Source organism: Sorex araneus, chromosome 10, assembly GCF_027595985.1.
Source record: "Sorex araneus isolate mSorAra2 chromosome 10, mSorAra2.pri, whole genome shotgun sequence".
Taxonomy (NCBI): Eukaryota; Metazoa; Chordata; class Mammalia; order Eulipotyphla; family Soricidae; genus Sorex; species Sorex araneus.
The window spans coordinates 53089296-53104315 of record NC_073311.1 but is presented as its reverse complement, the minus strand read 5'-3'; the positions used below and the strand labels follow the sequence as shown (position 1 = coordinate 53104315).

At 41.1% G+C, this 15020-nt stretch overlaps 1 protein-coding gene across 1 annotated transcript in view; it reads left to right on the top strand.

Moving 5' to 3' along the window:
* The window catches only part of LRP6 (LDL receptor related protein 6), a 146185-nt gene extending 133297 nt beyond the window's left edge, over nt 1–12888 (top strand). Inside the window, exons 20-23 of the mRNA XM_055118208.1 lie at nt 948–1178; nt 2736–2872; nt 3440–3537; nt 7586–12888. Of these exons, the coding sequence (XP_054974183.1) occupies nt 948–1178; nt 2736–2872; nt 3440–3537; nt 7586–7880 (761 nt within the window). The 3' untranslated portion in view covers nt 7881–12888. The remainder of the gene's footprint in view (nt 1–947; nt 1179–2735; nt 2873–3439; nt 3538–7585) is intronic.
* The last annotated feature ends 2132 nt before the right edge of the window (nt 12889–15020 follow it).

Below are 15020 nucleotides of genomic sequence, written 5' to 3'. Positions count from 1 at the left end.
TCTTACATGTTTGAGCACCCTTCCCCTCAACAGACATTGGATATTAGTGCTAATGGTGTTGGCAAGTTAATGGAGGAACTGCATCCTAAGCAAAGGCAACTGCTCAAAAGCACACAAAACAGGTGCATTGGAATTCTACGTGCAAATGAGACTGCCAGAATAATTTTTTTCTGGGGTTGAATGCACTCCAAGCAATTCTTGACCAGCTGGGTCCAGTGGCGCTGTATAACGCACAAGCCCTGTGCTGCCAGGTCTCACGAAGACTGCGTGACTGGCTCTGGGGCCCATGTCATGCCAGGGATTGAGCTGGGGTTGGCTGTACACAAAGCATATTCCTTAACATCCCTGGGACATTTCTCCATTAGCCCTCAAATTTTAAGTGAAATCCCAAAATAACCTGGTTGGCTTTTATGAGGTTATAAATAAAATTGCTTTTTTAGTGATTTAAGGCTTGATAGTGCTTAAATCTGTAATTCACTCAGCATCCTTTTTTTCTGTTCATTTATGGTAATATTTCCCAGTGCATTTCTTTAGGAATAATTCATTTTTATTCCTAATAATTCTATTTATTCATATAATCTGGGGCACAGATGAGTTTATAAAAATGAAAATTTTTGGATTTTTCTTCCGTTGCTTTACAGTCTGATAGAGTTCCTCTTTTTATTTGTTTTGAATTTTCTGAGCTGAGAAATGGCTCAAAGATCTGAGGGTGTGCTTTGCATTTGGAGACAGACTCAGGTTAAACCCCAACATCACAAGGTATCCCAGGCACTGACTGCAAGGAGTGCCTCTTGTTCCCCATCTCCACCAGCACAGAGGTGAGAGTACCCATCGAGCACCCCAGAGTGTAGCCCAAAAATTAAATTAAAACAAATCCCAAATGTCGATTATTTTCTGCTTTTCTATGAAAATGTTCTGTTATGTGACTGTCCTACATTTTCTCTTAGATCCAACGGAGGAGCCAGCACCACAGGCCACCAATACAGTCGGTTCAGTTATTGGAGTGATTATCACCATTTTGGTGTCTGGAACCATATACTTTATCTGCCAGAGGATGTTGTGTCCACGTATGAAAGGAGATGGGGAAACCATGACTAATGACTATGTAGTTCATGGACCAGCTTCTGTGCCCCTGGGTTATGTGCCTCACCCAAGTTCTTTGTCAGGCTCTCTGCCAGGTGAGCTGAGACTCTGTAGCACTGTGACACCATCTTCCCATTCATCGATTTGCTCCAGTAATGTCTCCATTGTGAGACTTGTTGTTACTGTTTTTGGCATATTGAATACACCACAGAGAGCTTGCCATGCTCTGCTGTGCGGGCAGAATACTCTCGGTAGCTTGCTGGGCTCTCCGAGAGGGACAAAGGAATCGAACCCAGGTTGGCCGCATACAAGGCAAATGCCCTACCCGCTATGCTCAAAAATAAGGCCAGCATCAAGTGTCCTTTATGGAAACAGTGCTTCCTAAAACTTAGTTCAAAGTCAACTTTTTGGAGCTTAAAAGTTACAAGAAACATTTTCTTTTAGCATGTTCTCTTTACACAAAATCTCTTACGTATGGTCTGGTAGATACTGCCAAAAGGTGTGACCCAAATACATGTTTAAGTTGTAGGTCCCTCTCACAGCACTTCCAGAGGCGGGTCAGCTGCTTGGTGAAGGGAATCAGAGCCTTAAGTTTGTTCAGGTCTGTGACCAGGGCACCCAGAGAATGTGTCCATCAGTGCTTCCGTATATGCCAGTATGCATGTTTCTGAACATGGCCAGACCATCTTGCTGTAAGGAGCACCTCTTCCTTTTGGGTGATTTCAGTGAAAAACAGTCCCTGTTTTCGAGTGTGGAGAAAGGACTACCAGCAAAAGCCTAAAAACAAGAATTTATTTGGATTGTAATTCTTGCAAACTGACTTAATATTTTAGTGGTAATGATTCCTTGTTGCTCTACATATCTTCACTTAGTGGAGTTTGGACATTCAGTCACTTGACTATAATTCCAACTTTTGTTATTAGTGGATGAAGAAAAAATCTTCCACACAGGGTGGAGGGGTAATACAGTGCTCTTGCCTTGCATGCGGCCAGCCGAGTTCAATCCCCTAATATCCTCAATGGCCCCCTGAGCCTGTCAGAGGTGATACCTGAGTACAGAGCCAGGAGTAAGCCCCGAACACCTTTGGATGTGGCTCAATTTTTTTTCTTTTTGAACAGATAACATTGTTTACTCTGCTTCACAGCTGCCACTCTCCATAGTCTGTCCTTCACCAAATCCTCTAAAGATCGAAAACTTCTTTGTAAATTGAGATAATGTGGTTTACAGTACTCTTAATATTAAGGCTTTAGGCCTTTAATGCTTAAATGCATCACACCCACCACAGAAGTACCAATACTCCCCATATAATATGATCCTCCCAGCATACTTCCCCTTACACTCGCTACTCTCAGGTCTGTTGGTCAGAGTCTGAGGGTTTGTCAGACCTTTTGCTTCAAAGAGTTCTGCTTCTATCCTGGGAAGGGAAAGGACAGAAGCTAATCTTGTCCTTCTAGACCAACCCTCAACGGATGTGTTTACTTCTCTGTAACTTCCATTTTCCCTAATTGTTTGCTTTAAATTATTTGTAAAAGAGGGCATGGATTGTTTCTGAGCCATACTGTTTACCTTGGTATTTGGAGTCTTTGTTTCAGTAAAATTATTTTATGCGTTTTTATACATCTTGTTCATCTCTTCACCCCCATTGATTTTAGGAATGTCTAGAGGCAAATCGATGATCAGCTCTCTCAGTATCATGGGCGGGAGCAGTGGGCCCCCTTACGACCGTGCTCATGTCACAGGCGCATCTTCAAGTAGTTCATCAAGCACCAAAGGCACTTACTTCCCAGCTGTAAGTCTTCTGTTTTCTTTCGTTTCACTTTGAATGCTAAGATTAGCATTATCCAAGAGTTGTAACCCGCTTAAATGTGATTACTCAGTGATGGAAAACTTTTCAGTACAGAATTCAGATGTGTAAATCTCAAAGGAGGATTTCTTACCCCCTCTGTGCTAACACTTAGCAGTCCTTCAGTTCACTGTGTAATTGCCAGCATGTTTGAAAGCATCAGGCATTAATTTCAGGTAAAAGTGGAATTGCTGATTAGTACCTCTCCAGAGAGGTATGCCTGAAACTCCATAGCCCCTCATTTTTCTCTAAATACAATTTGAAAAATCAGAACTAAGCTGTGCTGAACTCAAACAGGTAACTTGGTGAGTGATTTTTCTCTCATGACCTTGCCCTCTGTGATTATGGTGACTGACATTGTGTCCTTGAGAGTGGCAGCCACAACCCTAAAGTGTTACTTGAGGCCAGTTCTTTCCACAGGAAGGATTGTGTTGTGTAATGGAAAGAAATGGGACAGATGAGCAGTCTGAGCTAGACTTGTTATTTTATTGTTTCAATTACTTTTCCTTTTAGATTTTGAACCCTCCTCCATCCCCAGCCACAGAACGATCCCATTACACTATGGAATTTGGTTATTCTTCGAACAGTCCATCTACTCATAGGTCCTACAGGTAATGTACATGCACCCTCCATCAAGAAAAAACTTTTTATTCTAGTAACAGGTTTGATGTAAGCTGAATGAGATCTTAGTCATCAGGAGAGAATGGGTATGCTAACAGTGTCCCTGCCACACATCTTTTTCATTCAGGGCATGATATACTTTGAAACGATATCTCAAATACTGACTTTTAGGGTTATAAAATAGAACTCCCCTAATTTTTCTATAAAATTAGAAAAAAAGTCTAATTTTCCTTAGACTTGGCAATACTCTAAGGAAAATTAGTCTAGTAGAGAAGTTCATTCCAAAATAGCTATTTAGGCCAAGGTTTAAGTCTAAGAATTGAATTTTGGGTTAAGATTGTATTTTTATAGCCAAAAACAGTGGCAGTATTAAGAGGATAAAACCTGAGAGATGCTTACATTCAGCAGTTGCTTGTGTACGTTATTATAACCTAGAATGAAGATGTCTTACATACTTACATGAAATTAGAGCTCACTTGTAAGGCGGTGGGAAGGGGTTGTTTTTGCTGATCTGTGAATCTTTATAGAGCAGGTTAGTTGCTAATGTTACATTTTCAAAAACTTTTCCATTGTTTTTGAAAGACTATCTGAAAGTTAGCAAACTGATAAATGGGTCTAAACATGTAGTGCCGGTATTTGTCCTCAGCTCCAAGTGCCTGTTATCTTCTAGATAATAAGGTGTTTCCCAGCATTTCAGTTAAACTGTCCAGTATAACCTTACAGATGGACAGAAGTCAGGTGAAAGCTATTTAGAGTATCCTGTTCAGAATTTAGTTTGTAGAGAAGATTATTTGAAATATGCTTATCTTTGAACTGATAATTTTTGCTTAACTGTAAACATACCTTCCCTTGCCACAGATTTGTTTTCAAAAGGTAAAACAGGAAGGAATTGGAGGGTGGAGGCTCAAAAATATTAAGAGGAGACCCCTAAAATATTATGATTTTAAATTTATTTGAATTTTATGAGTCTTCTTTGATCAAAAATAAACATAATTGCACCAAGAGCAAGTCTGTATTAGACATTTTCCATATCTCAAACACATTTTCTGCTTTTTGAGTCATAACTTCTGTCTAAATCATGATGTAAGAGAATTTTATTAATTCTGTTATCTTCCCCTTATTCCCCGCCCCCCACCCATTCCCATGAGAAGTGCTGGGTCTTTTAAATGTGAAGCCAAGAAATATCATAAGACTTGACACCTGATTGGATAGAAAGATAAGACCAAAAAATACTATGACAGCATGTCAATATTGGTAGAAAAAGCAGCTGGAGAACCTGCTCAGCAGGTCATGTAACTTTTGTTTTTTGGCATACCTTTCTTTGGAAGTAAGTCCTCAGTGGGATCATGTTTGTATCCTGGGCTATTTCCCTTGTGGCACTCTCTGTCACGTGGGTAGTTTATGAATCGTAACTTCTCTTTTAACATGGTCTTACCACCACCCCCTTTCAGTCATTTTGTTCAATGAGAAGCATAGCAGAAAAGATATCAAATAAGATCATCTGTATCATAGTTAGACTCTAAGTGGTACAAATAGTTGTAGATGGAAGTAGGACTGATAGAAAAGCCAGCACTCTGGTCTTAACTCAGCTCTGATTTTCCTAATACATTCCTCTCTGCCCAGTGACTTCCTCTCCAGTTAGCAGTGCTGCAGACTGGCAGGCAAAGTTACAGTGCTGCAGTGATAGCACAGTGGGCAGGGCATTGCATTGCATGTGGCCAACCCAGTTCAGTCCCAGGCACCAGTATGGTTCCCTGAGCACCGCCAGGAATGTTCCCTGAGCACAGACAAAGGAGTAAGCCCTAAACACCGCTGGGTGTGGGCCCCCCCACCCCCCCACACACAAAAAGGTAAAGATTACTTGAAAAGGTAGATGAGTAAGAAATAAATGAGGTGTCTGAAATGCATACTAGAAAAATCACTAGTCCTATATGGGTATCTAGAATTGAGCAATCTTTTAATATTTAACCTTAAAAAAACTATCTTCATAAACTTGTTCACAATAATTGGTTACATTCAGTATTTCAATACCAATCCCACCACCATTACACCTTCCCACCACCAGCCAAGTCTGTCCTACAGGCAGATGCTAAATAATTTGTTTTGTACTGCTTGTTATAAATAATTGACTAAAAGTGATCCAAAAAGGTTTCCTTAGACGAAAGTATGTGAAAATTGTTGTATCTCATCTTGGAACCATTCAGCCCCTGTATAAGAGATCATTAAGATGTTACTAGAGTTTGACCCTTTGTGTGCATATATACATATGTGTGTGTTTGTATACATACATATGTATGTGTATATATATATATATCTCAAGAACAGTTGTCTTCTGCCTTGCACACCGTCAAATATAGTGTGCTACTCTTGTATCAGTGGCATAAAATATGAGATGTCTCCAGGAATTCTGAAATTTTAAATAGAATGCTAGAGCTGGAGTTAATTTTTTTAACTGGATGGTGGTTTAGACGTCCAGAGGCATCTCTGCAGCGTGCTGCTCTCTTCCAAGATTCATTTGTGAGTCTCTGGATCAGGGCCATTAATGCGCTTAAATGGCAGCCAGAGGCAGTTTGTGTATGACTGCCAGGAAACTGGAAGGGTGGGGAGACGGGAGGAGGGGCCCTCCTGTCTCCACGTGCAAGCGTGGAGGTTTCAGTCACAAGTCCTGCATACCTGAGTTTTTCAGTGGATTTATTCTTGTACGTGGGGGGTTCAGGTGGAGCCTGTGAATGTCGGCCGTGAGCATGGTGGTGATTGGTTTCTGGAGGTGTGTGGCTGCTGGGGTTCTATTGGGGCAGGTGGAGGGACATACCTGCCCCCTCAGAGGTGCCCAGGTGAAATCAGCCTGCCTCGGGGTGGGGAGACATCTCTGCAGCATGTTGCTCTCTTCCGAGATTCATTTATGAGTCTCTGAATCGTGGCCGTTAATGTGCTTAAATGGCACCCAGAGGCTGTTCATGGGCACTAATATTTAATATTTATTACTTAAAAATTACCCCATCCCCACCCCGTTCCCTGCCCTGTATTGTTGGCGTGATCAGGATCACACACAGCCTAGCTGTGTGTCCGTTGTGAGGGGACACTTGTGTCCACACTTTTCCTGATAGCCATGGCCGAGATCACAGCAGATCTCGGATCAAGCTTAGCATTTGCAGCAGCATCAGGGATCCCGTGCAAGGCAGGCACTCTGCTACTGAGCGGTCTTCCGGACCCCTAGCATGAACCATTTGAAGTTCCTCTAATAATCTCTGTATGTAGGGAATCTGATTGTTTTCCCCAAACAACAGTGATGCCCTTTTCTGTTTTCAACAATAACATAAACTGTGCCTACAGGGTGTCTGCCAGAAGTCCACTTGGCTTCTACAATAGATAAGGGTTTTTTCCGTTGGTTTTTTGGGGGATGGCAAGAGCTGAGCTCGGGGCTTCCTCCTGGCTCTATTCAGGTATCACTCCTGGGGTGCTCAGGGGGACTATCCTGGTGCAGGGACTAAACCTCAGTTGGTTGCATGCGTGGCACACACCCTACCTAGTGGTGCTTAAGTGGCACCCAGAGGTACATGGTACCGTGTATGATCTCTCAGGCCCCAGTATATGGGTTTTAAAGGAGGAATGAAGTCTTGAGGAATCTTTTGAACTGTTGATCAGGAAAAATGCAGAGCAGTTCAAGAGTGTTGAGGTTCTCCAGCACGCTGCATGTTGACATGGATGCATAGTGTAAAGTATATAAAGACCCATTTTTCCTTAGACTGTGACTGTCAGAATTGGTGAGAAACCTCCAAATACAGGCTAAGTACAAAATATGAAATAAATTTTTAAAGTTGAACATTAAGTGCAACTTTGAATATTTCTTTTGTGATCTGTGAGGCGATTTAACAAAGACAGAGGAGCCCATCCACAAGACTAGACTGAGTCCGCTCTGTCCTCCTGCTCTCGTTTGTAACTGGTTTGTGCAGATCTAAGACATGTAGCTTCTGGCCTGCAGTGGCAGTAGCTTCTGATAGGTCGACTCATCAACCTTGCTTCTGTGTCCTATGCCAGCTATAGGCCATACAGTTACCGGCACTTTGCACCTCCCACGACCCCCTGCAGTACGGACGTCTGTGACAGTGACTATGCGCCCAGCAGGAGAATGACTTCAGTGGCAACCGCCAAGGGGTACACCAGTGACTTGAACTATGACTCAGAGCCTGTGCCCCCGCCTCCCACACCCCGCAGCCAGTACTTGTCAGCAGAAGAGAACTATGAAAGCTGCCCGCCTTCCCCGTACACAGAGAGGAGCTACTCTCATCACCTCTACCCGCCGCCGCCCTCGCCCTGCACCGACTCCTCCTGAGGAGGGGCCCTCCTCCTCTGCTGCCTCGACGCACACGTGGACACACAGATTCGCTGGAGTCTGGAGGGGGGGGAGGGAGCTATCGGCGCAGGATGAGGCAGACCGTGTACAGTTAAAGTTATAAATGGGTAGGGAATACTGGAGATATTTGTACAGAAGAAAAGGATATTTATATATTTTCTTAAAACAGCGAATTTGCTGCTTGTGCCATAAAAAATTTGTATAAAAATAAATTTGTACTAAAAGTTTTATTTTTGCAAACTAAATACACAAAGCATGCCTTAAACCCAGTGAAGTGACTTGAGTCCAAGGAAACAGGAATAAAGGCATCACTGACCAGGAATTCCTGGCCTTTATTAATACCAAAAATAAAAGAAGTACAAGGAAAAAAAAATACTCCATCTCAGAGCAGCAAACCATAGATACTTGGAAGTTGCCAAATAGCCTTCATGTTAATATTTGAGGGCCCACTAAGTTTAAAGAATCATGAAGAGGAAGGGGAAAAAGGAGTCAGCACTAACTTTGGACAAAGGGCTTTGTTTTCTCTAGGACTCCAGCCGATTTCGTGAGAAAACAGGTTTTCGTGAAAACCCGCTCTGTGTTAGTGTCTCGGGCCAGACCAGCTGCCCCTCAGACGCTGCGGGTGCTCGCGAGCAGGCCTGCCCTGCTCTGGACCCACACCTCTGTCAGGAGCCAACTCTTCTCGAGTTTTCACCTTCCTCCCCAACAGTTTTTATAGGCCATTTTGCCAAGTTACCATAATTTATTCAAAGTTTTTTTACCTGAGAATTGAGTAAATACAGTTTTTCGTTACAATGTTTCTACTAGCTCCATTCCCCAGCTGGAGTAGCTCTTCAATTTGACTGTGACTTCTGCCTAATGATCAAAGTTAGATGTTTTATTGCTCCTCTTTACTTCCAGGATTGTTTTAATTCTCATTAAAATGTCTTTACAATACATATAGTCAGTGTTTAAGAATCACAAATTTAGCCATTACTTTCGTTGTAAATTAATCATATATCCTTGCAGTACTTTCAGTGTATAATATCACAATATGAAATCGTTTATATAATTTTTTTCCTAGTAAAACTTTTAAATATGTCCTGGTTTTAGAGACAATCTATTTAAAAAAAAATTCTGTTATCACTAGATTCACCCTTTTTATTGTTTCTGAAATTTTTGTGTTCTTGGCCAATTTTTCTCAGAATGATGCCTATCTACATACATACCTCTTCCAAGTATGGCATGAGTTTAATATCATTCTGTTACCCACTGTGAATGTTAGATTCTTTTCAATCTATCCAAAAATTATCCTTATAATCACCTTATTTATATGTGTATTCTCTTATCCCACTGTGGGCTAATGATTTAAGCAATATAGATGAAATGAAAATGCAGAGTAGCAGCTTAGCTTTCTGAGCGTGAGAGGAGGGGACTGGAAGTGGCCTGGCTCCCTGACTGCTCAGCCTCGGCTCTAAGGCCGCCTGCTAGCGTGGCTCCGTCTCCTTGCCTTCCTTTGACATGCATCCAGCACTTCTCTGCTAATAGTGAATGTCGTAAAACTAAATCTTCCCTTAACAGGTGTTGGTCAGTTATGGAATGTGGAGATTGTTTTGTTTTGTTTTTTTCCTCTGTGTTTTACATTCTCCCTTGCTGAGGCCTCTGGATTTTAAGGTCCAAGGAGAAAACAACAAAAGAAAAGATTTAGAATTTTGCCAGGGTTGAAGTAACTTTTTAAGAAATTGAAAGCTTTATGAAGAGAAAAATTAGGGTTTTAGGCTAATGCTTAGATTGTTGGGTCCGGGTACTTCATTTTGCATGTAAAGAAGCAGTGACCCGTCGATCAGACTGGCCCTGACTCCTCTCAGTGATGGAATAGAGCGCGCACAGCCCAGCAGCCCTTGGACCTTGAAGTTGTTTTCTGGGACATACGGGGGCACTTGATGCTTAAATGAAGATGGAAAGGTAACTGGGTATCAGTTAGAATTGGAGAATTTTCTATGTTTACATTTCCTAATGTATGTCTTTCTCTGGTGGGCTTCCCATGTGGAAACTTGCACTATAATGAACGAAGAAGAATCTTGCCTTGTTCTGTCTCAGTTCAAGTGCTTGTACTGCGATGGCATTGGCCTCTTCTTGCAAAAATTCTAATCTGTGTGCCAATTTGCTTGAAATTATTTAAAGGCAGTTCAGCTTGGTCTCTGCATCCTCTTCCTGGGACAGTTGAGATACAATCTTAGTATTTGCGGGGGGAGTATCTTTAAAAGTGGCAGAATTGATGAAATTCCAAAAAGGAAAAAGACCCTCAAGTTACATGGACAGTTAAGCTGAAGTAATCACTCTTGATGATTAGACAGTGATCTTTAATTTGAAAAAAGGGGAGTATTTACTGCTAGAATCACATTGGAAGGAAGTTTTAAACTTGGTGTATTGTTTAGTCTGATGATCCATGGGGAGGAAACCAAACATTACCAGATTCTTTATACAAGTACTTCTTTTGAACATAGGCCTCAGACTCTGTGCCTTACTGCAGCGATGCAGGTGTCTGAGAAGTGGACGTGAGCACAGAGTACTTTCTCAGCCTGTCTGCACGGAGGCCATCTCTTCTGCACAGTAGCCCAAGACGTGCTGATGCTTAAATCAGTTAATAGCTTATTCGTTAAGGGCAAAAGCAGCTGGATAGCATTTTCTCAGTGTTGATATTTCCTTTTTTTAACTTTTAATTTATTTTTGGTTTTTGGGCCACATCTGGCCATGCTCAGGGGTTACTCCTGACTTTGCAACTCAGGAATCGCCCCTGGTGGTGCTCAGGGAACTATATGGGATGAGGGGATTGAACCTGGGCTGGCCGTGTGCAAGGCAAGCACCCTACCCGCTGTACTATAGCAACTTTTGGCCCAGTGTTACTATTTAATTAAAATTTATTACACTTTAAAACTTACCTGCCCTGCACATCATGAAATACAAAACTTTTTAATGTGAAATATTTTGTAATAAACTACTAATACTGGCCTTTTGGTAATTCTGAGAACAATTTCTAAAGGGATAATGGTATTTAGAAATACTTCATAGTACAGTTTCATCCAATAATGGGGGGGGACCTTGAGAAGTTAAAATTTTTTATTAAGGGTTATTTGTTCTTTTAAAAATACTATCAAGTTAATTTGTCTGAGACCATCACGTGTAGTATTAAGACCTAAAAGGTGCTGCATTTTTGTACAGTGGGAATTTAGGGTTTTTTTCTGGAAGATTTGTTTTGCTATAAAAGCCCAAGATTTCAAGTAGAATTAGCAGTTGTGACTTAACTAACCTGTTAATTAAATGTGTCTGTTTATGTAAGCTGAGACCAATAGATCATAGTTGAGACTGTTTACTTCAGGCTCTGTAAGGCCCTAAGGAAGTTAGCTTCTCTGTAGATGATGTGCTGCTGCTCAGATAATCCTTATCTGAGAATCTTAGAAACAGATTTGTGAATATTTGATTTCCATTTAGCCCTCAGCCAGTTCAGTTGATAGAGCTCTGGATTCTTCGTTTTGTTTTTGTTTTTGTTTTTATTTTTTGCAGAAGAAAACTTGCCAGCTTTATTGATTTGTAGCCTTAAGAGCTGTGGGTTGGTTACCACTCCACGTGTACCACGATTCAGACACAAAAATTGAGACTTCTTCTTCAATCTGCCCTGACTTATAACAAATGCAGCGCTTAAACTGTGTGGTGTCTGGGTGTAGATACAGGTACGTGATTGTCGGCTGGACATCAAGAGTTTGACCATCCACAGCTGAGGACTATCCACTCTAGAACTAGACTGAGTCATAAGTTTACAAACAAACATTGTTTAAGGCAGGTGCCGAGAATTCTTAAGCTCAAGAAATTTTATTCCAAGCCTAAAATGAGCCAAGAGAAATATCAGATGTCTTTAAAAAGCATTGGTGACATATGTGGTTTCTGACTTCAGGGATATCAATCACTAGCTCTTGAGAGTCTCAAAAATCAGCTTTTGAAATCCTCAAGGTTTTAGAGGACTTGAGCCTCAGTCATAAAAATATACCTTTATAATTCAAAACAATTTTATGAGCATTCTAGATCTCTAGCCCCAAGATTTTAATTTGATTTTGAGAGGTTTTTTTCCTTTATATTTTCATGATTCTTTGTCTCATTAAACTAAGACTCTGTTTAGAGGGGCGGGAGGTAGAGTTTTTTGATTCAGAATGAAATTACCGGTTTCTATCTCCCTCCTTCAGTCTAGGTAACACTTAGCCTATTTCAAAAGGCATCCATAAGCCATCCTTAAATTCATTGCTAAGAAAAATATCCCCCGTGCTTTTATAGATAAAATTGTTTTAAGTGATTTCTTGAACTTAGAAGTAGACTGTAGAACTAGCAAAAACTTGTCAGTTTTTCACTATTCGGATTTGTCCAGAGCTAACCAAAGAATTAGAGACTATACTTTTGCTTAACTGTCCATTCTTCAGGTCACATTATAAATAGGGCAGGAGATATGTGTATATCATCATACATATGCACATATATGCCTAAAATGTGAATATTAAAAGGAAAGTACAATATGACTACATCTAATGCCATTCCTTTAGTAAGGAAAATTTTTAAATGAGCCAAGAGGATACAGAGATGCTTAAGTTGAACTAGCCTGATTTGCAAGTGAAGGATCTGGTGCTGCTTTCAGATGTTTATCCTTTGTGTTTTAAAATTTTTCTTAAGCTTTAATCTTTGTCATTGTCTTAAAGTCTGCTGGTGTTTCTTGTTCATGGACTTTGGTACGATGGTGCTTTGCAAGGATGTATTTATATTTTAATGGCCAACATTTGGTCAGCCCTTGTCCACTATTCACTTCCCCCTTTTTGTAAAGTAAGTGCTTTAATTGTAAACTGTATAAAAAAAAATACCTTGTACAAACTCCCTTTTTGATTCTTACAATAAGCTGAGCTGTAATAAATGAAATGTTGATTTTTATAATAAAACTAGAAAAATAAAAGTGTCTTTCTTTTTTCAGCAAGAAATGAGACCAAAGATGATGCTTTGTTTTCTGTTTTGTTTTCAAACACAACAAAACATGCATTGTTTACGTTTCTGATGCACTACTAGCCTGGAGAGAGGTAAAAGAAAACCCAGACCCAGAATTCTTTTATGTGTTAGAGGCACGAGGTTCTTGACCTCCAGCAGTTGGAATTGAAAGCAAGCATTTAGAGACTGAATCCCCAAATCAGAAAAGATTTTATTTAAGGGAAGGGAAAGAAGGCAGAGGAGTGCCCAGGCCATGGAAGGGTTCTCCTGAAGGATTCCAGGAAAAGTAGAAATTTTTCCCCACTTACATCTTCTTTAACAAAGGAGTATATATAAATATTTCTTTATTGAAGTTTCCTGTGTCATCCCAGGTTATTTATTAGGCACAACCTGGGCCCATCCATGTGACATTCCAGTAATCCCATTTCTTAGGGCCATGTTTCGGATCTTGCCCTGACTTCCCCCGTATCACTGGGAGGACTGCTGAAGACCTTGAGCCCTATATTCTTTTTTATTTTTTTTTTAATGCTCTGCACTGAGGAATTACTCCTGGCAGTGCAGCGGGACCATATGGGATGCCAGGGATCGGACCCAGGTTGGCTGTGTGCAAGGCAAATGTACTAGCACTCCAGCCCCACATATTCCTTGGAAAAACTATTTCGGGTAACCAGTTCCTGGTGCAGAGTCCAGGGACATGATGATAGTGAGGGGCTATCTGGTATTGGGGCTAGAACTGAGATTATCTACACGGAAGGCAAGTGCTGTGACCTCTGTACTATCTCTGCCCACTCCATTTTACTTTTGGCATAACAGTGTCTTTATATTTAAAGTGGATTTTTCTAGAATGCTTATAGTTAAGTTTGTCTTTAAAAAAAGCCAGTAATCTGCCTTTTGTGATGTTTAAACCATCTTCACTTACTGCAATTACTCATTGTTTCATTAAATAGATAAGCCTGTTTTGTTTTCTTGAGGGGTCTTGGTGGGGGGACTAGGGGAGAGGAAGGTTGCTCCAGGTGGTACTCTAGAATTACTCTGGGCTTTCTGCTAGGGGACCACTCCCCATGGTGCTTGAGGACCATATGTAATGCCATTGATGAGACCAGGATTGGCCTCATGCAAAGCACGCACCTTAACTCTATTAAGGTGGTATCTCTCCAGCCTTGTTTTCTTTCTGTAGAGCCTGTCTTTCTTCCTCTATCCCCTTTTTCTTGCTTTTTATTTGATTCGAAGAATTGGCTGTTCGGAGTTTTCCTTTTTTTTTTTTTTAATCTATCAGTGTTCCTGACTCTGCACAGGGGAGGGGCCATTCCTGGTGGGCTCTGGGGGGTCATCTGTGGTGCTGGGCGGGGGAGGGGGGAGGGTCAAAGCATGACTGCATGCAAGGCAAGCACCTAAACCCTGGCCCCCTGTATTGAATCATTGCGGAGGGGCCTTTTTTGGGGTCCCATCTGGTGATGCTCAGGGGTTATTCCTGATTCTGAACTCAAGAATTACAACTAGCGGTGCTTGGGGGATCATATGGGATGCCGGGGATCAAACCCAGGTGGGTTGTGTGCAAGGCAAATGCCCTACCCACTGTACTGTCACTCCAGTCACTGGATTAAATAATTTTTATGATTCAGGTTTTTCATTTTTGTTAGCTTATGAGCTGTAGCTGTTGTGTGTGCTGTTTTTTTTTTGATTCAGCATGTACATTTTTACATGAAATTATATTTCATGTATAGTATGATCCCTAACAATTACACCTCCGTGTCTTTTAGTATTACCCTTGTCATAATCTTCACTTAAGATGTTATAAATCCTACAGTAATTTTTCTTTGAAGTGGCCCATTATCTATTGAAGAGATTCAATCGAAAAGTGTGTGGGGGCCGGGGAGAGAGCTCAAAGGGCCAGTGTTCATGTATGTATGTGCACTAGAGACGCAGATTCAATTCCCAGTACCCCTAAAATTCAGGAGCAAGTAGCATCACTGGTTGCATACTCCCTGCAAAGTATTTTATTCATATTTCTCACTTTCAGTGCCTTTTCTGAACAGACTTCTTTTTTTTTTTTTTTTTTTGCTTTTTGGGTCACACCCAGCGATGCTCAGGGGCCACTCCTGGCTCTGCACTCAGGAATCA